The sequence below is a fragment of the Rattus norvegicus genome, chromosome 3, assembly GCF_021556685.1.
Source record: "Rattus norvegicus strain SHRSP/BbbUtx chromosome 3, alternate assembly SHRSP_T2T, whole genome shotgun sequence".
Classification (NCBI taxonomy): Eukaryota; Metazoa; Chordata; class Mammalia; order Rodentia; family Muridae; genus Rattus; species Rattus norvegicus.
This window is the reverse complement of record NC_141536.1, coordinates 118,917,970-118,942,918: the sequence shown is the minus strand read 5'-3', so window position 1 is coordinate 118,942,918 and position 24,949 is coordinate 118,917,970. Positions and strand designations below refer to the sequence as shown.

Genomic DNA, 24,949 nt, shown 5'->3' with positions numbered 1-24,949 from the left:
CTGAGCAGCCTGATTGTGAGGTGTCCGGTACTGGGTGGTTATCACAGTCCCACCACAGGCTGGATGGTGGATTTTCCCCTTCCTTTATATGAAAGGTCAGTCCCCAAGGGCATCCATTATCTTCTTCACCTCACTCTTCTCCTCCTTGTTATCCAAATCTTCTCATAGGCTCCCCGGCTTTGGATCTGAGGAAGGACTCTCAGCATGCAGCTAATTTGCCTTTTTTTGCCAGTGCACTCAGCTAGGCGTAAGAAACAGCAAGCCAGGCCTCCATCTCCCCTTCTTCCTTTGCAAGTTAGAGGTGAACATGGAGGCTACCCTCACATGCATACCTTTCCCCCATTGTAAACCCTCGCCCCTTAGTACAGGCAAGTTCTCTCTGGGAAAACAGCTCAGACTAATTTACACATCTCCTTCCCCACAGCCCGAGCCATACAGCTGATACCACAGCTTGCTTTCAATATAGGTAGTTCACCAGAGGCTCGAGGGGCAGCCCATAATCACACAGGAGCTCATCAAGAGAGCACAGACTCCGTATCACATAGAAGAAGGTGACCACCCTAATGCTCCCCCCAAGGGCTCTGACATCTCAGACCTGGCTGCATGCCCCGTGCAACCAGCGTGTAGCCAGCACTGCCTCAAGGAGGGGGCCAAGAACAGCTTCACTGTTCTCTCAGAAGGTCAACAAAATAAATCCTCCCCCCTTATCGATGTCAGGTACATGGTCAGAGCGACAAAAAAGTCACTAATACATTCCCACCCACATCCTATGACAAACGAACCTGCGTTGTTTATAAGAAACCGTGTGAGGTGCAGCAAGGAGAACCAAAGGCGGCTCCTTACCTCGTGCACTTAACCGTTTGCCCCAGGTTTCTTTGGAACCTAACATGTGTTGTCCCTAAACCAGCAGGTAAAGGTCCAAAAGGACGTTCCTGAGGATGAAATCACTTGGAACAGACAAGCGGGGACAGGCAGTCACTGTCATAGTCCCGGGTGGTCTTTTCTCTCAGGGAAGTCCTTAGGTGCTGGGCATGAGCTCTGCCCCCAGACACTGGGGTTATCACACCAGAGGAGAGCAGAGAACCCTTTGCCTTAGACAGACAATGCTGTGTCTCCTGGGCATCTCTGGGGGAGGTGACAGTTGGTTCCCACATCCCTTCATAAGGTGCCATCGTCATAGCTGCTACAAGGAAGGGTTATCAGACGCTGCTGGCTACATACACTTGGGAGGACAGCGTTCCTTACACTCTTCCCCTGGAGCAGTAGAGAGCATTGTAAGTGTGCAGAGGCTGGTCTGGATGCACACGGGCACGCGCTGACATGTTAATTAGCGGCCTACCAGAAGCACTCACAAAGCCTTTAGGGCTGTAAAGGCAATGGACAAGGAATAGAGAGGTTGGTGCCAGAGACTGTGTCTGTGATAACCTTGGTCTCAAATCAAAGCTTTCTGTGCAGGGTAGCTTTGGTAGAGAAATCAATGGCCAAGCTGCAGAGGAGACAGGAGAACGCCAAGGTCACTTCTTGGAACTAGATCTGGCAAGAGTGGGAATTAGGGACTTGCGTGCTCTTACTGAAGTATAACATACAGAAAAAAAAAGGACACAATTTATTAACTAAAAAAACCCAAACTTTGTGCCTCTATCCATGTATGTAATAGATTATTCCAGAGAGTAATGGTACCCGATGTCTTGGCTTCTAGTATCAGGCTGGACCCCCTTGTCTTTTGTATGGAACATAGATGAAATCACGCGATAGCTTCTCCTTTACGGCTGGCTTCTTTTGTTGAGCATTGTGTGTGTGAGATTCACCAACATGGTTTCTTCAGAGATAGGATCTTTGATTCTCGCTGCTGGTACGTAAAAACAGACCACAGTCTACTTCCATTCGTCTCTTGCGAATGAATCTACTGCTATGGAAATTCTTGCGTAGGTGTGTTGGTGAGCATGGTCTCTATTTCTGTTCAGCAAATACGTAGGACTGGGGTTTTGGTCATTGATGAGACGTCTGGAGTACCCTTACGGTGACATCCACTTCCAACATGGATATCCTCAATTTAAAGGATTGGCTAAGTCTTCATTTCACTTTAACTGACATATGGGAAGAAAAATCAGATTTTGCATCTGGATACGAACCAACAGTCAATGGAAGAGACAAGCAGTGTGAAGTGCATATAGGAGAGGAGGTCCAGGTACAAAAGGAAGTCACCACAGAAAAGACCAAAGAATCCCAGACAACGCAGACAGGGTGACCCATTCTTAAGGATTTAGCAAGGCCCAGAGAAGGAATGCAGCGTGGGCTCTGGGAAGCTGAGCCCCAGGCGAAGCCTCCTTTTGCAATACCTGGAATTCACATAGCCCAGGCTTGCCAAACATCTTAATCATGTGACGAGGGTGTGCCCTCCCTCACCTGCATAATTTCCTTGTGAGGTAGGGAAGGGACATCTGGACAGAATGAGAAGGTAGGAGGAAGAAGACCACCAGGTATGTGAAGCAACCTCCAAGGCAGACAACATTCACTCCTTTACGATCCAGAGCTTGTCCTCCAGAAAAATCTTAGCTTGATTCTGAGTTAACTTTCAGTCTGTGCACATTCAAGAAGTAGGAAGTACGACTTCATTATTCAAAGTTTAGTAAGCTGGAGTGTAGAGAAAGAGTTTTCAGGCAGGATTGTGAGAAAAGAATAGTGCTTGTGGTCCTCCCTGTCATTGAGTGTTATGATCCATAAGTCCACTAGGGAAGGCCAGGGATGGTGACACACAGCAGAGAGGGCCTGGAGGCTGCGGAATCTTCCACGTGTTTTTTTTTTTTTTCCTTCATTGCTGAAGTTGGGCCCTTGGAAAGCAAAACTTTATTATGAAGCTGAGTGGATGCCTCCCGCATGTAAGGACTCATCCCTTGTCTGAGTGGTGTTGGTAATGTGGTAGGCAAGCCCACAGGATGGGCTTCACATCATGAAGGCAGAGGACCTTGCCAGTTTTCCATAATCCCACTGAATCACAGCCAACGCTCACTGCCTCATGTTAACTCATAATTAGCCTAGCTTTATGCCAGGACTCTTTGCCACATTATCTGTGTGGGAGGGGACATTATCTGCTTTAGAGTTTTTGTATCTTCACAGACATCAGCCAAACTAAACAAAATTTGGTTGAACATGAAACTTTTCCCTTGGTGCCAGACGTCATGGTGCGGTGGCTGAGCTATATAGAGAGCAGGAACATCTCTGTCTGCGCTGCAGTGGGCACTGGCAGGTGGCATCCTTGGCAATCCTAAAGCAAGTGCTGGGTAGTGGCTTCCATCTGTGCAAGGGCACAGAGCATATCAGACAGCAGTAGCTTCAGGAGAGACTTGGGGGAGAACCCAGAAGGTCCACACAGTCCTGAGGACGTCTTCAGACTCGTGCAGAACAACAGGCACACTACTAGGATGCTTACAAAGAGACGGCGTCGAGAACTGAATGGTGCCCTCACACATGGATAGGGAGAGATTCTAACTCCTAGTACCTCAGAATGTGGCTGTATTTGGAGATCAGGGCTGTGAAGGAGAGATTAAGTGATTAGGATGAGGTCATATGTGTGAACCATAATCCAAACAAAGCCGACGTCCTTATATGGAGAGGTGACTATGACACAGACATGCGCAGAGGGAAGCCCATTGCAGGAAGAAGGTGACCTCTGTGCCAGATTCCTGAGTTCTACAGTAAACCAATGACAAAGCATTTCCATAGTATATTTCTGGGAGAACTAATGGTGTGCCTTTGGACACGTGACAGATGAGTCCATCATCTGTCAGGTTTTTAAACTGGAGACCTTTGTGAGGACCTAATAAGGCCAGATGTGACAAGGGCGTGGCACAGAGACAAGACTGAATCAGTGCTAAAGACAGGATCCCTGAAGGCAGTGGGCCAAGATAAGGTTTCCTCTTTGGGGATTAGAACAGTTGCTAATCTTCTCTCTACAGAAGTATTATTTGTTCATTGTGAAAGATAGATCTGAGAAACAGAGCCCAAAGTATCACAACTTATGGGAGTGTGTGTGTGTGTGTGTGTGTGTGTGTGTGTGTGTGTGTGTGTCTGTGTGTGTTTGTGTCTGTGTGTGTGTGTGTTCATGTGAGAGATCCATTATGAGAAACTGGCTCATATAATAAAGGAGCTATGACATTCCATGATCTGCTCTCTTCTAACTGAAGAGCCGGGAAAGCCAGGGTTTCTAGTCCAAAGGTCCAGGAACCAACAGCATTGGTGTAAACCCCCGCTGTAGGACTGAGGAAGTGGACACTCAGATGATGCAGGGAGGGAGGAAGCAAAGTGGGCAAATTCCTCCTCCTCCCCCTTTTGTTTTAGTCCAAGCCTCAAGGGCTTGAAAGCTGACCATACACAGTGGTGGGAACACTCTCACACAGCCATTGAGCTAAATGCTAATTTCACCTACAAACACTCCCATAGACACGCTCAGATTAATGTTTAATCTGGGAACCCCTTGACACATGAAAGCAGCCACCACAGTATATTGTTTAGAAATATGAAAAATTACAAAAAGAAATAAAGATCACACCATCTTGTGGTAACTACCACCGACAAATTTATTCCTGCTACTTTCCTGTGTTCTTAAAAATACATATCTATATATGTGTATTTATACATTTGTACTCTGAGTTTCATAATGTAATATACATAATCTAATTTAATTTTTATACTTTACATTATATTATGTATTATGTACAGTTCCTTGAGTAATGAGCATTTTTGAAGCACAATTTTTTCTTCCATTTTTATTAACTTGTGTATTTCTTATTTACATTTCAAATGTTGTTCCCTTTCCTGGTTTCCTGTCCATCAGCCCCCTAGCCCTTCCCCCTCCCCTTCCTTATGGGTGTTCCCCTCCCCATCCTCCCCCCATTGCCGCCCTCCCGCCAACAGTCTAGTTCACTGGGGGTTCAGTCTTGGCAGAACCCAGGGCTTCCCCTTCCACTGGTGCTCTTACTAGGATATTCATTGCTACCTTTGAGGTCAGAGTCCAGGGTCAGTCCATGTATAGTCTTTAGGTAGTGGCTTAGTCCCTGGAAGCTCTGGTTGCTTGGCATTGTTGTTCATATGGGTTCTCGAGCCCCTTCAGCTATTGAGGTACAATGTTTAGTTGCCGTGTAACGTTCTATTGCACGAGAATACTATATATTTTTTTTAACTTTAAAATATGCTTTAGTGCAACGTTAAAATCATATTGGCTCCGAGGTCAGAGTTCAGAGTCAGTGTCAGCAAGTTCCCCTTGGGAGTGCACGTGCTCTGGCTGGGGCCAGTGGCATCCTCACGGTCTAAGGTAGGTTGTCAGGGTTTAGACATGGAGTATTCCTCGAAAGGCTCCTGTGTCGAGGGGGCAGCTCCTGTCTTGTGGATATAATCACTGAGAGATGACCGAATCATGCCAACACCAACCTCGTCAATGGGTTAACATGTCACACAGAATGGGAGGCCTGTCAGGAGGAGAGGGTTGGTCCCCGGGGGTGAGTCTGGGGAGGGGCTTACTCCTGGCCTGCTCCTGCCTGCCTCTCTTTCTGCTTCCTGACCAGGAGGTGAGTGAGCGTCCTTCCCACGTGACCTTTGCACAACAATGGGTCCAAGTGGCCATGAACTGAAACTTCAGAAACTGAATCAAAGCAAACATTTCCTCCATTCAACTATCTTTCAGACATTGATGACAGCGATGGGAAGTATAACATGTAGTCTGTAAGAAATTTCTGTAGCACTGGCCACCATCTAGAAGGTCACCAAGAATGTCCCTGGGAAGGTGAGGAGTGACTGTCGAGGGTGGTTGGATTGGCTCGAAGGTACCAGTGTGAAAACCCACTTATGTCTAGGTTTGAGAGGTACGCTGGGTTCGCAACACAACCAGTTCATCCTAAAGGAGAACATAAAATAATTTTCATGATTTGGGGCCTTTGTAAGAAGTAATAATTTTATTGTCAAAACCTGTGTTATTTGCAGGACTGAGAGAGAATTTTTAAGGAAGGCCCCTAGTCTGTGCCCATCCCTCCTCTCCCTATCTTATTGCATCCTGTAGAAGGGTCTTGAGCTCACAGATGTGAACACTTTAAGCTCACACACCTAAGCTTTCTCCGAGTCTCTTTGTCCCTCACAACCAAACTTTGGCCATCTGTAGGACACAGAGTCAAATCTTCATGAGGTGAAGTCCACCAGGAAAGAACAGACAGATAAGAGGTGTAAGAGGTCTTTGGGCAGAGATTTCCAGCATCCTTGATACCTGGAGAAAAGACGAGATCAGAGAAGCCTGCAGGGGACCTTTCAAGCACTCAGTGTATGCCAAGGCTCAGAGTTGGATCCTAGAATATTTTGGAGAAGCCAGTATCTCAGAAAAAGTGTGATCTGTGGCCCTGTGGGATAGCCTCCAAGGCCCAATTCCCAAGTACCATGAAGTGTTGGACTCAGAAGCAGCAGCTGCAGAATCAGTCCTGGCTTCATGGGATAAGAGTCAGGGCCCCCTCCACTGGATGTTGACTTTGAGGCAGCTACCCCTGGAAGTCCTTAGAAGCTATAATGCTGAACAGGAAATTACTCTCTGTCACACATATATCTCTTGAATCCACGAGGCCCATATCCATCTTAGAGAAACCACATGGCCCCGGATGTCACCGTCCTTGTTCCCTTGCAGGACCTGTGGGCAACTTACACAGAGAAAGTGAGTCTCCTGAGGGTCCAAGAGACCGAATGTACAAGAGAGTCTGGGTCTTCCTTTGAGAGCTCATCAGTGAAGTTGGTTGATGAAGTCAGTTCTGAAATCCATGCCAGGAGGACACTAATTCTGTTGACTGTGAGAAACTCCTTAGAAGTAATAGAGGGTAGGTGGGCCTGAGAGGTAGGAGGATTTCCATGAGTCAGTCAGGGCTACGTAAGATCCTATCTGCCTTAGTTAGGGTTTTATTGCTGTGAACAGACACCATGACCAATGTAAGTTTTATAAAGGACAACATTTAATTAGGGCTGGCTTACAGGTTCAGAGGTTCAGTCCTTTATCATCAAGGCAAGAACATGGCAGCATCCAGGCAGGCACGGTGCAGGAGGAGCTGAGAGTTCTACATCTTCATCTGAAGGAAGCCAGGAACTGACTGAGTATCCTCAGGCAGCTAGGAGGAGGGTCTCCAAGCCCACCCCCACAGTGACACACTTCCTCCAACAAGGCCACACCTCCTAATAGTGCCACTCCCTGGGTCAAGCATATGCAAACCGTCACACTATCATAAACCACGCCCACAAACAAAAGAAACAAGAGAGCCTAAGACATGTTTGCCAGGTTCTGCACCCTCCCTCATTGACTTCACCAATGCTTGTCCAAGGCTTGAGGAGTATCGGTGACTCCAACCTTGGTTTTCAGCTTCTGGTCTTCAGATCAGCAGTCATTTATCACCTGGGAACTTGCAGACCTCACAGACTCTGGGAAGTATAGAGCTCATCTCAGGTCTGCAGTCTCCTTGCGTATAACTAGCCTTGGTGAGAGTTCGAGAAGCCTGCATTGGTGGGATGGTTCCCACCCTGATTAACTAAAATTTCTCACTAATGGCGAACCTCAGGACTAGGGCTGAGCTTCATGGCCTTCACACTGTAGAACTTACCCTCTCTCCTGCTTGGTGGAGTTGCCCCCTGTGAGCTCTCTTACACGGCCCATGACTATCAGGACTGCTTTAATTCTCCTAGTGGGATTTTCCCCAGCAGGGCTGGGTGACCTTCACAGGCCTGCAGGTGGCGCTATCACAGCTGGAGCATCTGTGGGATGGAACATTGTGGTTTCCATCACCACTTCAGGTTTTATGCATTTGTACATGGCAGCTGCTCAGGAAAATTCCTACCCGGTGAGCAATCACATGGCTGCACTGGTGCCTCCCCACAACGGACACCTGAACAGTGAGCCAGGGCCTTTCCTTGCAATAGACACAGGTATTCAGAGTGAATTGCAAGTGTGGCCTTTTGGGCCAAAAGGTTAAACCTGAAATTGCAAAGCCTGAGTTATGAGGGCTTAAACCAGACACTTCGGAGCTTAAGTTTTTATTTTAATCGAGAAAATCTATTTCTAAGATGTGCACACCTGTAATCCCAGCACTCAGGAAGCAGAGGCAGGCAGATCTCTGTGAGTTCGAGGCCAGCCTGTTTGACATAGTGAGTTCCGGGACAGCCAGGGCTCTGTAGAGATAGATATTCCTGTCTCAAAAGAAAAAGTACATTTATGTCTAAGCCGGGCATGGGAGTTCACCTTTATAACCCCAACACAAGGGAGACTGGGGCAGGAGAACTGCTTTGAGTTCAAGTCCAGAGAAAAACTAACGTGATTTCAAAATTACAGATTGAGGTGTAGCTCAGTATGTCTGAGGGCCTGGGCTCAATCACCACACCATGGACCAAACAAATGGGGAGGGAGGGAGGGAGGGAGGAGGAAGGGAGGGAAGGAGGAGAAAGGGAGGGAGGGAGGAGAGAGAAAATGAATCTGAATTCAGAATAAACAAACTCCCTGGAGCTGAAGCAGTAGCTCAGTGGTTAAGGCCAGTGGCTGTTCTTTCAGAGTACCTGGTTCAAGTCCCAAACCCCACAGTGGCTCACAACCATTCATAACTTCAGTTCCAGGGGATCTTTTGAACAGTCATATATGTAGGCAAAACCACTGATTCACAGTGAAAAAAACAAAAAACAGAAAAACCTCTTCTGGAGTGGGGGAGCCCTACTCCCCAGTCTTCCCTCCCTCCCCAGGGAGTACTACTGTGTTTCTGCAGGACTCAGTACAACTTAAGGGAAAATGCAAAGTCAGTGGAAATGAGAAGACTCCTTATCAGAGGCCCATCAGGGACAGGGTGTGAAATGAGCCACTCCCAGGCTCAGATGAGCCCAAGCCACCCTTGTGACAAACACAGGGCCAGGAGCATTGAAGGAGAAAAACCCCACACGTGCTCATCATAGCTTCTATTTAATGTCAGTCAGATAGCAAACATTTATAAACTTTTTATATGACAAAACAAATACATGCGAAGTTACAAATATAGAAAACGTGAAGTACATGCAGATTCGAAGACCAGCTAGGGCTCTACTTTGGAATCATACGGAACCGAGTGCACATTGAAAGCCCAAGGGTCACACTTAGTACTGCACAGAACGGCCAGTGCGTTCCACACTTCAGATGCTTTAAAATAGAAGGCCTAAGCTTGAAGTTATATTTATATATTCTACACAGAACACCCGCGGTGCAGGCTGAACCGATCACAGGGTTGTGATGTCTGCTGGGGGAAATACAAAGCGATTTAAGGAAAAGTTAGCCTTACTTAGACAATGCTAGCAGAATTTCTCTTTCCACTTTGGAATGGAGCCTATTTCTCTCCTCTGCAGCCCAAGAGAATTTGTAGATTGTCTCTTTGTTGTCCAGTTCAAATACGAGTACAGAAACTTAGGGCACGACCTAATTCTAGCTCTTGATAATTATGAGACAGAAATGAAGAAACGCAGGGGTCTTGCCTTTGTCCCTTCACCATCTCTCCCATCACAGGAGACCATGCTTTTGTACTGCTGGTTCTCCTCAGAGTCAAAATCTCCTGGTTTAATCCAAGGCTAAAAATCATTCCAGCGCCTAGGGAATGAACACAGTTTGCTTTCAATGTCAGTAGGATAATTTGATTCTTTTTCTTGTTGCCTTCAATCAGCTATGGTTTATGTTAGAAAAGAAAGAATTCCACATGTGGATGCTCTAGATATCCCAGGCGGGAGGCTGTTTTCCAGGGTGCCATGCCCACACAGTGGCTTCTTTGGCTATAGAACCCTTTGCCTATACTAAGTTATGTGTGTCTCTGTCACCATGTCCTCTGGGTACAATTCAGGGGTTACACAGTATTTACTCAGTAGACCAAAACAAAGCCCTGACTAGCCAGCAGTTATTTGGTGTTATATTCTTACTGGCCTGGTGTTAACCCTGGCCCATGATGGACTCAATCAAAGGACGCTGAAGCGAATAGCATCTGGTCTACTGTACATTTCCCCAGACCCATCACTGCCAAGGGTATTAGCCTATGGGGGACAAAGAGAAGCAAGAATGAGACACCACCTCAATTGAAAGAGCTACAGGTGGGTAACCCCTCCCCCAGCCTAGACCACGAGAATGAGAAGGAACAAGCAGGAAGGCCTCCTCATCCCACGATCAGGAAGATGAGGAAGGAGATGAGGAGGATCACAGGAGGGGAGGAGAAAAGCACGGCGCTAGATCTTCTCCCGTCGTAATAGGCCTGGGACTCCTTCTGATACTGGGTGACGCACATCTGCTCCACCACACGCTCCATCATCTTCACGTCGGTCTCCGTGAAGTTCTCCCCCTTGGTGGTGGTGGTGACTGTATGCTGCTTGATGGTGATATTGACACAGTCGTGCACGAAGTTGTTCTGGTTGCTGTACTGATCCACCGGCCTGTAGTACACTTGGTTAGGGTAACGGTACATGTTTTCTCGGTAGTAGCGGTCCTCCCAGTCGTTGCCAAAATGGAGCATGGGCCTGCTCATGGCACTCCCCAACATGTAGCCACCAAGGCCCCCCACTACTGCCCCAGCTGCGGCAGCCCCTGCCACATGCTTGAGGTTGGTTTTTGGCTTGCTGGGCTTGTTCCACTGATTATGGGTACCCCCTCCTTGACTCCAGCCCCCGCCATGGGGCTGACCCCAGCCACCACCATGAGGTTGTCCCCAGCCACCACCATGAGGTTGTCCCCAGCCACCACCATGGGGCTGCCCCCAGGTACCACCACTCTGAGGTGGGTAACGGTTGCCTCCAGGGCTTCCCTGCCCAGGGTACCGGCTTCCACCAGTGTTCCACCCTCCAGGCTTTGGCCGCTTTTTGCAGAGGCCAACATCAGTACATGTAGTCACAAAGAGGGCCAGCAGCCAGTAGCCAAGGTTCGCCATGATGGCTGATCTGTGAAATGAAGAACAAGGCATCAGTGTCCGGCACTCAGGCTGAAGCTCCTAGACATCTTCAGAACAAATGTGTGAAGTCAGACCCCTGTGGCTTCTCCTTTAGGAGAAAAGTAAGTCAGACGTACACAGCTCATTCCCATCCTCTTAGGACAGATTTGACAATGTTTCACTCTGTTCCCTGAAAACAAGAATTACCCCAATTGGTAAACTACATCTGGTCTGGGAAATACCACATTGGAGTTAATGCCATGGCTTTGAGCTTCGACAATGCGGTGGCATTTGGAACTGGACATGGTCTTGTGGGGTCTTGAGCCATACTCAGAAGGCTGCTCTAATGGAGCCAGGGTCCTGTGGGGCCTGAGCCATACATGGAGGAGAACCTTTATCCACAGATGTAGACCTCATTCACCAGAATTCAAAAAGTCACCTGCGGGGCAGCTGTGTGGATCTGTGAACACACCCGTCCTGAGTAACACACCACACCACACCACACCACACCACACCACACCACACCACACCACACCACACCACACCACAAGGGCCTGAGTCAGGGTCTAGTCAGGAAGACTCCTGAGTGGCTGCATCAGGAGCAAAGACTTGAAGATAGCTGACTCAGTAAGCCCTGGAGCGAGGACTAACTCTCTCGAAAGCCAGGCACAAGGAAGTGACTTTGGTGCCCTCAGCACTTGGGAGGTAGAGGCTGAAGGAGGAGGTGTGAGTTCTACAAAGTCTGGGTTTTAGAGCTCATGTCTCAAAATCCAAACCAAAGCAAGAATCTCTGTTTCGTTCCATTTTATGGACAAGGTTAGTGCCTGGCACAGAGGAGTACGCAATGGATAGCTGTCAAGTGAAGGAGTTAACGTCCCCTGAGTGTACTAAAGTCAAGGATCTCCTTGAAGGAATTTCCAGCCTAGGTTTATCAGAGACAGGAAATACCGAGGGTTTGGAAGGCTCACTTGAGAATTCCTTACCCTCTCCATAGACAAGAGAGACAGACACACTGGGTTGCCAAGATAAATCTAGTTGCATTCTCAAGAAGTGTGGTGGTCTCACGTGTGTAAGTCTGAGTTTAGCATGAATGCCTTTTTTCGGGGGGGGGGAATGGGGGTAGGGCTTCGCTCTGAAGCTTGGGTTTGCTTTGAACTCATGGCAATCCTCCTGCCTCAGCCTCTTCAGTACTCAGATCACAGACATGTACCATTGTTTTCTTCTGATTTTTGGTACAGAATGGGCAGTACAGTTTAGAAAACAACAAACACACTGAACAGCCTCACCTACAAGTTACAAGTGTGCCTTCATCAAATATAGCCTTCTTTCAGCTTAGTGATCTCATTCACCCTGGGTACTGAGCCAGGATCCAAGGGCAGAGGCTAAAGAAAACAGAGACTACTGAGCAACATTACCATACCCCAGGTCAATACATACATCCCCAAAATGCCAGTTAGCCATAAAACCTAAAAGGCGACACAGTCACACTCTGGTGAGTCCTGCTTCCAGCACTGACATGTCTTCACATTGAAAAAGATTAGAAAATTACTTTTCTTTTTAAGATTTACTTATTATATATAAATAACTGAGTAAACTGTCGCTGTCTTCAGACACACCAGAAGAGGGCATCGGATCCAATTACAGATGGTTGTGAGTCACCATGTGGTTGCTGGGATTTGAACTCAGGACCTCTGGAAGAGCAGTGCTCTTAACCACTGAGCCATCTCTCCAGCCCCTGAAAATTACTTTTCAGTTAAATTGTATGATGTACATGAGAAAAACTAGTAAAGAAATCACTAACGGTCTGTTCCTATTTCTGCTTAAATCACTGAAAAGCAAGAGCTGTAGGAAGTGAATCAAAACTGATTTAGAAAACACAAGCCAGAATAAAGGACTGAGACCAGACCAGACCAGACAAGCTGGGAATCTGGAAGTTTCTTCTAGTGAAGGTCAGGGGTCAGACTGGAGGCCAGGGGGCATATACGCTCCCACAGTTCCAGCCTGGAGCCTTTCAGTTCTGTTCCCTGGTCCCCATTTTCTCATAGCCCAGCTCTTGGCCTCCATGTGACTGTCCCCTCACTTTCGGTCTCAGTCTATCCTGGACTTCATGGTAAACCCATTTAATCCCAGTACATGGTAGGCTGAGACAGGAGGATTGAAAGTTCAGTATAAGTGTTGGGGAAGGAATCAGTGATAGAGCACCTGCTTAGCTTATGTGAGGCCCTGGGTTCAATCCCCAGAACCCCAATCAATCAATCAATCAATCAATCAATCAATCAACCTCTCAGTCTAAAGGATGTTTATGTAAACCACTTTTCCATTCATGCTACTGAGCCAAACCTAGCTGTAAGTTCTAGAGTTTCTCTTTGTCTCAGCATACATGAAACTATTAGCAAACCCTTTCAGTTCTATCTGTACAGCGAATCTTAAGCCCGTTGGGTTTTCACAGTCTCAACACTACTATCTTGGTTGGTGCTTCCACTACTGCTCATGTGAATCCTCCCACAGCTGTCCATCTGTCCTCCCTGACTGTCCCCAACTCTGCCCAGCTCCTCTTATCTTGCGTTTTCCTGTTACCACGGTCACACTGTACTGCTTCCCCAAGGGGCAATCTACACTCAGGTTAAAATACAAAGTCCCAGCCACACTGCCTGTTTGTCACAGGATTTGGCTTCACTCCCTCTCCCCAGCCTGCTTAAACCTGTTAGAAACAAAGAATCCCCTCGGCATTACACAAAGAAACAGATGAACACAGACGCAGTGAGAGCAGTTTGGCAGGGTGGTTTCTTTTTGAAAAAAAAAAAGGGCGCCCCAGAACTGAAGCAGAGCTGCAGAAAACACACGGAGCCAGAAGTTCCCTTGTGCTTTATCCTAACGCAGGTGGTGACTGTGTCTCTGCCTCATTGGCTGGGATCCTACCTCGCCATCTTTTCAGATGTGCTAGTTTTGAAAGAAATCAGCACAAAGGAAATGAAGGGGAAGGGGAAAGGGTTGGCTGCCATAGGCCATCAGGTTCTAGGAAGGAAATCGTTTGTAGGGAGCTGGGGCTTTGTGTAAAGTAAGGTTTTAACAGGTAGGGGAGATGAAAAGATCGGGGTAGAAGTGTTACAAGGTCAGGAGGTTACGGAATCTAAGCTCGGAATCTAAGCTCGCTAGGAAACAAGCATCCCTCATAAACCCCACAAGTGGGTCCCGCCTCTGGGTCTTGGCTCGTATAGCATCCCTCTCCCATCTTCTTTCCCTGCTTCTTTCCAGAGCAAGAAATATGCTTGATGCAGGAGTTACTGCAGACTTACTGTCCCATTTTCTCCACCATGGGCAGGCTCCTCCAGGGCAGTCTTGGGTCTGTTTACAGCAGTGCCCCCATAGTGCCTGACCAGCAGAGGGATGACAAGCAGAGGGAAGCGCTTTTACAGAAACGTAGCCAATGAGCAACTAGGAATCGGTATTTGCAATGGATGGCGAAGGAAAAAGTATTTAAAAATCTACAAAACATTCTTTTTTACAACGGTCAGCTAATTTTACCGTTTTGCTGCATTAAGCAAACACTTATTTCATATGCGAGGCACCGTGGTTGGCTAGGGCTGGCTGAAGACGGAGTATTATCTGAAATGGGCGAGAAGGCTGCTGGGAAGCATACTGCATTGGGCTTTGCATATGCTTCTTTAAGGCAGCACAGATCCCAGCCAAGGGTGTGGCTCAGGGGAAGAGCATTTGCCTGGACTTGTCCTGGTATCTGTTTATTGCAGTACAAAGGGAAAAAAAGTTACAGTTGTGTGATCTGGAGAATCAGGAGTGGGAAACGACACCACACAGGAATAAGGACATAGAAGGTGATGGGGACAGACAGCAGCTAGAGTGGAGGTGGGCGGGGCTAGAGGGACGCTGGCAGATCTGAGGACACATGAACCGGAGCTGTTAGGTGTACAGCGGAAAGGCAAGGCAAGGCAAGGAGAGGTCAGGTAACAGGGCCATCCGTGCACGGCAAGCAGACCTCAGGGCAGACTTCACCTGCCATTCTTGGTCTAACAGTACAGCATCCCTTTTAGTCCCAAAGAAAGAAAACAGGCAGCTGTGTCAGTGCTACCCACCACTCCCATCAGGATGCTGGTTCTACGGCTGGCCTTAAGAGAGACCGTGAAGGCTCTGACTGGGTCTGACTGAAGAGTTTGGGTTGTTTTTCAGAAGGAACATTCGTCATGAAGCAGGGACTTTGTGTACTTGTGTTCAAGCCTAGGCGTGACTGTGTAAAGAGAACAGAGCCTGAGTCTTAGGCTGCTGCAGTGGGAGCTAATGGGAGCAGAACCATGTGATTCAGTGGGCAGCCTCTGGGGGAACACAGTGTCTGATGTGTAAATGGTGAGAAACTGAAAGACTGGGAGCCCAACTTCTGGACTGGGCAGTAACATGCACAGAACATGGAAAGTATCCAGTCTGGAGGGAGGTGGACCAGGGATCTAGTTTTGGCTACGCTGATGTTTGTCAAGCAACATGAGTGTCGAGAGCTTCAAGCATCTGGGATAAGGAACAGGCAACAACTGGATGTCAGCTGGGGAGCTGTCCTGGGAGCCGTGTTTGCCAGTACTGAGAGTGATGGATAATGTTGGAAAATTATAAAACATATCAAGACAGGATCATTTCAAAGTCAGATGAGAACAAGAAAAAAATCATTTAATCATGAAATTCCTATACAAAGTCATTTCTAAAGAAGGACACAGACCTTACACAAGGCCTAAGGGGGCCTAAGTACTAAATTCAAAGCCCTTGTTCTAAAAATAGGACCATCCCGGTGACTAGTTCCTGGGCTGTGGATGTAGCTCATGGCAGTGTATCTGCCTGGGGTCCAGCCTCAGCACTGCAAACAGTCGTTGGTTCATTAGGTTGCTGGGAAGAAAGATTAGCTTTCTGAGTTCATGGCTGTGTTGTGATGTCATCTAAGATATTTTAGTAAGGACTTAATAAAGGTTATTAACTATATTTCTCACTAAGAACACTCCTGATCAGTAGGCAGTATGAAATTTCCTTAGCTTGATAAATATCATAATAAAACCACAGCACGTAGCGAATGGTCCTTGAATACATTCCTTTTAAGAGCAGAGGCAGATTAGAAACAAGAACTTCCACTGCTCACAGGACTCAAGGTGCCAATGCCGTGTTTAAAGATGAAGAAATTGCAGGTGCAGGAACTAGAAGGAAAGAGGGCACGCTGGCGTCATTCCAGTGAACACTGTCACAACAGGAGATGAGGGTAGATGGCACACACCTTTAAGCCCAGCACTTTCGAGGCAGAGGCAGTGGATCTCTAGACTGAGGCCAGCCTGTTCTACAAATCAAGTTCCCGGACAGTCAAGGCTATACAGAGAAACCCTGTCACAAAAAAATCCTGCAGACAAGGTAAAAGGAACAACGATAGCGGAATTCCGCAAGGTTGCAGGGGTCAGGGTAGGTGTCTTATTTTCCTATTGCTGTGACAATACGCCATGCAGAAGGGTAGGAGCCCATCACCATCACGGGGGACAGGGAGCTTGGCAGCAGGCACGCAGGCATGGCGCTACTGCAGTCGCTAGAGCTCACATCTTGATCCCAAAGCAGAAGGCAGACAGAGCGAACTGGAAATGGCAAAGTCTTCGGAAACCTCCCAGCCCTTCCTCCAGGGCCACACTTTCTCCAGCAAGGTCGTACCTCCTAATCCTTCCCAACAGCCACCAGCTTGGGACCAAAATACTCACATGCCTAAGATTTATGGGAACACCTCACTCAAACCACCACAGCAAACAAACAGAAAGCAGTGTCATTTCTATACCAGCCACAGTTAACTAGAAAAGAATAGATATCCACGTAGCAAGCAAACTGTAAAATATCTAGATGTGACAAAACTAAATAAAGAGTGATTTTATATGGCAGAAATTCAAAACTCTAACTCTAGGTTGATTTTTTTGAATAACCTAATAAACACGCTTGGAAAAAGACATATTTATTACATGGGAAAAAAAGACCTTAATAAAAAAAAAATCAACCTTAAAGGACAAAAAAGGAGTGCAGAATGTAGCACACCAGACTTAAATCATATTATAAAACCATTAAAAAAAAGTACCATAAAGCCACTAAAATTCAGAAATAGATCGACGGAATAAAGCTAAATACAGAAGCAGGTACACATTTTACGAAAGTACTTGATATATCAGTGGGTACCATGAACCAATAAGAAAGAAAGGTTTGATGGTCCTGGGAAACTGGAGAAATAACCAAATGAATCCCTAACCCCAAATGCAAAAGTAGAAGACTCTAGACAGACCACAGACCTAACTGTTAGGGAGGTCGCGCACCACCTTAATCCAGCTCTGGATGACACAGCGAGACCCATCTCTAAACATAAAACAATAAATTGGCCGTTGAAAAGAATAGTTCTCCAAAGTACAAATGGTCAATAAACATATGAACAGTGTTCAGTTACCACTGGCTGTCACAGAAGCGCAAATCCAAATTACAGGGAGTCCATCTCATCCAGGCTAGAATGTCTACCCTTAAGACAAATAGCAAATGCCAGCAAAGATGAGGAGAGAAGGGAATCCTTACACACTACTGTGTAAGGACTGTAAATTAGACCTCACCACAGAAATATATATATAGGTTCTGCAGAAAACTGAAACTAAGGGGTTGGGGATTTGGCTCAGTGGTACAGTGCTTGCCTAGCAAGCGCAAGGCCCTGGGTTCGGTCCCCACCTCCGAAAAAAAAAAAAAAAAAAAAAAGAAAGGGAAAGAAAACTGAAACTAGTTCTACCCCATGACCTAGCTACACCTAGGTATTTATCCAAAGGATTCCAAGTTAGCACGTCAGAGACACTTGCATGCTGGTGTTTGAAAACTAAGTCATGGAACCGACCTTGGTGTCTATCAGCAGAGAAGGGGATAAAGACAATGGGGCTTCAGCCATAAAGAACAGCAAAACCATGCCATTTGGAGGGAAGGATGCAACCGGAGAGTATCATTTCAGATGAACGAAGTTGGGCAAATGTTGCATGTGCTCTCTCACATATGGTTCTCAGGTTTTACATAGGTACACAAAATACTGTCCGTCTGGCTGGCTTGAAAGGACAGTGAACCTGTCTAGGGAAGGCTGGGAGGCAGGGGCATGGCTGAAGCACATTCTATAACGTAGGAAATGTCCTTACATAACTCAGTACTATGTACATTAACTATATGTTAAAAAAAAAGGTGTGTCCTCCTGCTGCCCCCTATTGTGTGTGTCTATGGTACATGTATGTGTGCATGTAAGTGAGCATGTCTGTGTGTGCATGTGTATGATATAAAAATACAGATGAGTGCCTTTGTGAGTCAGAAGGTGAAGGACGGTTTTCCAGACTAGGAGACACAAGGCATGGGCAAAACCAGAGGGGTGGATTTAATGACTAAATAACCAAGAAAGCTTGCTCCATGCTACGAAGAACCACCACGAGCAAAGCTGACAGAACACGTATGATATGCTAATGGGCACAGCACCGATGGTGTCTGTAACACTGCAGCTGGACAAAGAGCTTCACGAGAAGACAGACATCAATTCTCTGAGGAAATGATTAACACATAAACCATTAACTCACCGTAGTGGGAGAGCCAATGGGTGCATAAGCATATTAAAAGTCCTTAGGAACCAACAAATAAAAAGAGAGAGAACAAAAACAAAAGGGGGGTTGGATGTTGTCAAGATGGTGGAATCACGGGGGGGGGGGGGATCCAGGAGCCCACACAGCCAGCAGGAGAACACGAGTGGTATAAATGGATACTGAGAATGAAAACATTAGTGACTACACAACCACAGAGGGAGAATATGAAGAGAGAATTTCAAAACGAACTATTGTCTTTGTAAGAAATAGTTTACTAAATAAATCTAGAATGTGTGGACTTTGGAAATAAAATTAAAAGTCATTTGATAATAAAGACGCGCAGGTCTTTATTGAACAAACGACACAGTAGAGCAACAAACACAGCCACAAAGTAGAGTTGTAGCTCAGTGGGCAGAGCACTTGGCTGGGATGTGTGAGGCCCTGGGTTCGAGTGCCAGCATTTAAAAATAAATAAATAAATAAATAAATAAATAAATAAATAAATAAATAAATAAATAACCACCCTGACGTGGCAGCTGTAGGTTGGACGTGAGAAAGCTTTAGAGGGACAGTAACTATACATTATATTTGTTTTATGAACTCAAAATCTTTGGGAAATGGGCATGTTCCCATTAACATACAAATTATAAGTGACTTTAGAATGAATCCATTCGATACATCTTTATTGAATGACTAACATATGCACTTTAAAAAGCAGAGAGCTAGGAATGGGGGCATACACCTGTAATCCTAGTACAAGAGAGAGTTTTCATTAATGTGAGGACAGCATCAAGCCTATTGCCATTTTTAGATTGTTCTAGGAGCTTACAGAGCTGTGATTTTTTTACATGAAAATGATGGAAAATCACCTAGAAAAGCCTCTGGGTGGCAGGGAAAAGTGAGCTCACTAGAATGGCAGTCTTTGAAATGGGCTGCATCTAAAGACAGTGGGGTAACGTTCCATTCACAGTGACATTAAGAAATATCTAGGCAAAATATCTAGGGTTCAGCCTCAATATAAACAGCAGACTTACTGAGAAAAGCTACACAATTTTGCTGAGATATTAAAAATACGAGGAGGCTGGAGAGATGGCTCAGCGTCAGAGGTCCTGAGTTCAAGTCCCGGCAACCACATGGTGGCTCACAACCATCTGTAATGGGATCTCATGCCTTCCTCTGCTGTGTCTGAAGGCAGCTACAGTATACTCATATATGTAAAGTAAATAAATGAATATTTTTTAAAAATACTAGAAAAAGCAAAAGACATGTATTAATGGATTTTAGAAACTGATATAAGAAGAGATTGCAACTCTTCAAATAATCCAGTGTCAACAGTATTTTATCCAAATTCAGAGGAGTTTAAGAAACATGGTGCAGTGACACTTGCAGGGCGTGGTGTCCATGAATGCAGTCCCAGCGACTGAAAGGTGGAGGCAGTAGGATAAGGAGCTCAGGACCAGTCTTGGCTACAAATAGTTGGAAGCCAGACTGGGCTGAGACCCAGTCAGCCTTCCCTGCCTGTGTGCCTAAAAGGGACTGGATCGAGGATTTAGCTCAATGCTAGATCATTTGTCTGGTACCTGTGAGACTCTGAAGCTGCTTCCTGGCACCAAACCAAACCAAACAAACAACAAAAACCCCAAACAAAACCCCTAAGACCCGAAGAGATGTTTGTATGAGAACAGAATCCAGCGCATACCTGGTCCAACACTGCAAACCTGCACACATACCACAGGGTTCTGCTCTCAGGAGCAACACGTGCAGCTACAGAACCAGAGAGAGGGTACAAAAGGTCTGCGAGCCACACAGTTATTCTAGTCCTGCAACACACAGGCATCAAGGGGTAGAGCGGCTAAGAACCTGTCCTGAAGTTGTAGCAGCATAAGATGCTGCCGCTGAGATCCATATATACTGACTAGTTTCTGCAGTCCTGTAAGGCAGTGATCTGAGATTCAGAATACATACAACTTGAAAGTTTAACCTGTTAAATTACGAAGCACAGAGAATAACACACACATACACACAGGCACACACACACCCAGAGACATATGCATACACTAATACATACAGACATAATATGCACACACTCAAATACACAAAGACAGACACACACATATACACAGACAGACAGACACATACACACCCTCTACTCTCCATCCTTGGGGGGAAATTTCCTGTCTGTGCTAAGTATAATTAATTCATTTCTTATCATTTGATGTCACAGACCCTTAAGGAAATGGATCAAGCTATGAAAGACAATGGGAAACATTTCAGGACCTCAGTATCTTCAGGCCCATCTCTGGATTAAATGGAGTAAAGGGTCCCTAAGCTGACTCACAATCAGAGCTACTTTAAGAACTTTCGAAAAAACATCAGATATCCTCCCGGGATCCTGTCAGTATTTAAAGATGGAATGGGAGAGGTTGGAAAAGCCTCCCACGGAGCCTGCTGCCCTCCCACCCGCCGGCCCGCCCGCCTACCGGTCCACGGAGCCTCCTGCCCTCCCACGGAGCCTCCTGCCCTCCCACGGAGCCTGCTGCCCTCCCACGGAGCCTGCTGTCCTCCCACCCGCCGGCCCGCCCGCCTACCCGTCCACGGAGCCTGCTGCCCTCCCACGGAGCCTGCTGCCCTCCCGCCCGCCCGCCCGCCCGCCCGCCCGCCCGCCCGCCCGCCCGCCCGCCCGCCGGCCCAAGGAGCCTGCTGCCCTCCCACCCGCCCGCCCGCCCGCCCGCCCGCCCGCCCGCCCGCCCGCCCGCCCGCCCGCCCGCCCGCCGGCCCAAGGAGCCTGCTGCCCTCCCACCCGCCGGCCGCCCGCCCGCCCGCCCGCCCGCCTTCCCTCCCTGGAAAAGCTAGGTCATCCGGAACTCAACATTTTGCACTTCCTGTTAAGAGGATGCAGCTCCTTTGAGGTAAGTGCACAACACTGCAGGAGCAACGGGCAGAGGGCTATTTAACACACGGGAACAGCAGTTCTCCACGTTTAAGAGCTAATGCCTGCCATGCACTGCTTTATGACGCTGTAGCCATCCCTGCTTTAGATACGGATGTATATTTTTAAGTATTTATCATGCAGGAGCTCACAGATGCCTTTCAAGAATGGAATGGGAAAGTTAAAACCAACATTCAGAAAAACTAGCTGGGTGTAGTGACTTGGCTCAGAACTCACAGGACTACAAGGCTGCACACAGGGAGTTCCAGGTCAGCCTGTGCATATGAAACCCTGCCTGAAAACCAACACTGAAGCAAAACCAAAAACCTCAACCCTCAAACCAAGAACAAAAGAAAAAGCCATAATTAAAAAACAAAACAAAAACTAAACAAACAAAAACCCCTTTACTCTGCCTTTCTTATTTGGTTGAGATTTGGCATAAAACTGCTTTTCTATTATTATTATTTTTTTAAAAAAATGCTTACAGTTCCTTGGCCCAGCAGTCCTCGAGAAAGCAGTGACCCTTGTCCCATAGAATCAAGCTGACTTTAAATGACAGCAGGGTACAGTGAGGAGCAGGTCCCACATTACCAGGTGGAGTCTGGAGCAGGCCTGTTCCTTAGTTTTCTGGCCCCCATTTCCCCAGACAGTTGGTGATTTTCAATCCCCGACCCACAGACCATCATGATTCACAGGGCACTTACAGTCGGCTTGGCTCTCCTAAACCGGACTGGTACCGCTAAGAAGGCAGAATACTTCAGTTGGGTTGAAATGGTTCAGTTTTGAAATATATTCAGGAGTCCTTTAAAACAACAAAAAGAAAAACTAGAATTGATAAATAAGTCTGAGAACTGAAAGATGATCTAATCTCATATGCAAATTATCAAGCCAAAACTAAATAGTCATATAAAATGGAGCAGTATTTGAGAATGGAAATAAGGGCAGATTCAAACATACTCCAAAAAGGCAAACAGGGCATGGTCATGTTAATTTAGACACTAAAAAACTATCCCTGGGTTCAATCCCCAGTATTTTAAGGAAAGAAGCCTGTGAACTTTTTTTTTTTTTTTTAGTTGTTTGTTAGTGGAAACAATACAGCAACAAACATAAAGAAAGCCAAGATCAGACATCTTCTGAGCTCTTTCATTATAGCTCTTCTGGGCTTTTCAGAGGACAGCATGGGTCCAGAGGAGTCCCGGTCTCCTAACCTGTACTTTGACTCTGTTTTTCCCAGGGATACATGGAGTCTAAAATGAAGAGTGTTCTTCGGGATTGCTACAGCTCCCTCACGAGCCTGTCAGTTTCTTAGCTGCTCGCCTGTTAAACATTTAGGTTGCTTTTCCCTTGGATCTAATTTTCTGTAACTGTTGGCCATATGGCTCCCCTAGCCCTTTGTTGGTTCCACCACGGCAGGTGAATTGCCAGAAGTGGGGTTTCTGGGTCACAGCATGCAACTAATAATACCTCACCAGATTGTTTTACGGCTGGGCACAGTGGCTTATGCCTGTACCAGGGCATTCTGGGGAATCACAGGGAGGATTGCCACAAATTTGAGGCCTGCCTGGTCTACATAGCGAATTCCAGCTACATATCCATATTGAAAGCCTGTTATTGAGCTCTCAAACAAGCACACTCCAGACTAACCCAGGAACCAACCAACCAAACAAACAAACAAAAGCCCTTACTGACTTACACTGTCAACTAAGTGTGAATGGGAAACAGAATAGTATACTTTCAACATCGAGTTTTGCACAGTTAATCTCTGAAATAAATGCCAGACATGGGTAGCAGTTTTCTCCTTTCTAAATGTGAATGAGAGGGGATGGGGGGGGGTGTTCGGTAGTTAAGAGCTCTGGCTGCTCTTCCAGACAGCCTGGATTGGGGTTCTGAGCTCCCCTGTGGCAGGGGCTCACAGAATCATCCCTAGCTCTAGTTCCAGGGCTTCCAACACCCTGTCTCTTCTGACCTCCGCAGAACCAGGCTTGTATACATGCTTCTGTGGAGCGAAACACTCATGCTCATAAAATAGATAGTAGTCTTTTAAAGAAAGGAATAAATAAAAGGAACCCCAGGCAATGCCAAGTCATAACGTTGGTTGTAAAGCAATCAATCGAGCTCTTAAGGAGGGCCACCTGCTCCCCAAACTTGAACACGGTGGTTTCAGACAACCTCTAGGTTAGGGTTGCTGCTGTCATCATCTCTGTCTGTTTAATCGATGTAAAGACAACAAACTTGCTTTAATTTGCATCTTATTCAGAAAATGACTCATCCTTCAGTCCCTGCTATAAATAATATGGAAAGCTCGTGTCAGATTCAAATACAACCCAAATCATCCCTTAGCTTTCTATTTCCTTGGACTCTTTGAAGCACTCGGATGTGTGTGTAGGTAAAGTAGTTCCTTTTTTTTTTTTTATTGAATAGTTAAATTTTTCAAGATGTCTGGCATTTTAATGCAAAATTTTGATTCCTGTTTGTGGTATAATTAAATTTGCAACGTCTTTAATTCCATCCTCCCAGGAGTTTCTCTTAAGGAAATGAGGAATTTAGCACACCGGCAACTGCTATTAAACCACGATATTCAAAGTAAAAGAATATAAGACAACCATGAAAACGCCTAGGCAGGGCAGTGAAGGCGAACGGCTGCGCTGAGTATGAAACTGAGCAAGGGGAGCAATGAGTGTGGTGCTGAGGACGGATGAGACCGTGGTGGAATCACGGGGTGAAATTATGTTCGCTGTAGCTATTACAACGAGAGAAGAAAACAGCACAGGGCGGTTAAAAGATGCCACCCCCCCCCCAACCCCCCATCCCCCACAGCGATGTTGAGCTGTGAATCAGGCTCGGCTCCCGGCCTCGCTGCCCTGGGATTCGGTCCCTCCAGGAGTCGCGCAGCAGCGGGTGCACAGCCACCTCCTAGCCAAGCTCAACCCCAGTCCCAGCCCCGCGGCCTCAAGTCCCGGAGAGGCACAGTAAGCCGAGCTTGTCGACGGGAGGAAGGCTGAATGCTCGCTGACGCCTGGCTTCAGCAGCCCGCTTACCTGCCACCGACGCGACGCTCAGACTCCGTCTGCTGCTCTGACAACGCGGGGGAGCGGGGCGTGGTGAGGGACCCGACAGGCCGGGGGCTGGGCGGGGCGAGGGGCGGAGCGTGATGCTCACCAATGGCTTCTCGCGGTGGGATGAGTCACCGCTCCGTACTGGCTTAAATGCTTGTTATCTGTTTAACCCCCTCCCCCCGTACTCCCCTCCCCACCCCAGTGTCAGCACTCTGTGACGACGCTCACAGACTATAAAAGTCATCTTTAATGGAAGACTGATCCAGAACCCAGCGCTCCCGTTACATAATGGGTAGTCGAGAAAATGAAAGGTTACCTAACGGAAAGAAAAAGCCATCGTGGAACTTTGGTAACAAGAAATTGGTAAAGAGGAAGATTTTTGACATTTCCCCATAAACTATAAAAGAATTAGAGGCTTAGAAAGTATATTGG

General features: G+C 46.8%; 1 protein-coding gene across 3 annotated transcripts; it reads right to left on the bottom strand.

Moving 5' to 3' along the window:
* Window positions 1-8,940: 8,940 nt before the first annotated feature.
* Window positions 8,941-24,548, bottom strand: Prnp (prion protein). Of its 3 annotated transcripts, NM_001395658.1 has the most exons (4): window positions 24,500-24,548; window positions 22,166-22,263; window positions 12,218-12,313; window positions 8,941-10,941 (listed from the first exon to the last, which is right to left on the bottom strand). In NM_001395658.1, the coding sequence occupies exon 4, from the start codon at window positions 10,929-10,931 to the stop codon at window positions 10,167-10,169; it is 765 nt and encodes a 254-aa protein (NP_001382587.1). In that variant the 5' UTR covers window positions 10,932-10,941; window positions 12,218-12,313; window positions 22,166-22,263; window positions 24,500-24,548; the 3' UTR covers window positions 8,941-10,166. The 3 variants fall into 3 exon arrangements, with proteins under 3 accessions (NP_001382587.1, XP_087504791.1, NP_036763.1); XM_087648665.1 differs by lacking the exons at window positions 22,166-22,263; window positions 24,500-24,548 and adding an exon at window positions 20,232-20,744; NM_012631.3 differs by lacking the exon at window positions 12,218-12,313 and having other exon boundaries at window positions 8,945-10,941; window positions 24,500-24,546.
* Between the last annotated feature and the right edge of the window lie 401 nt (window positions 24,549-24,949).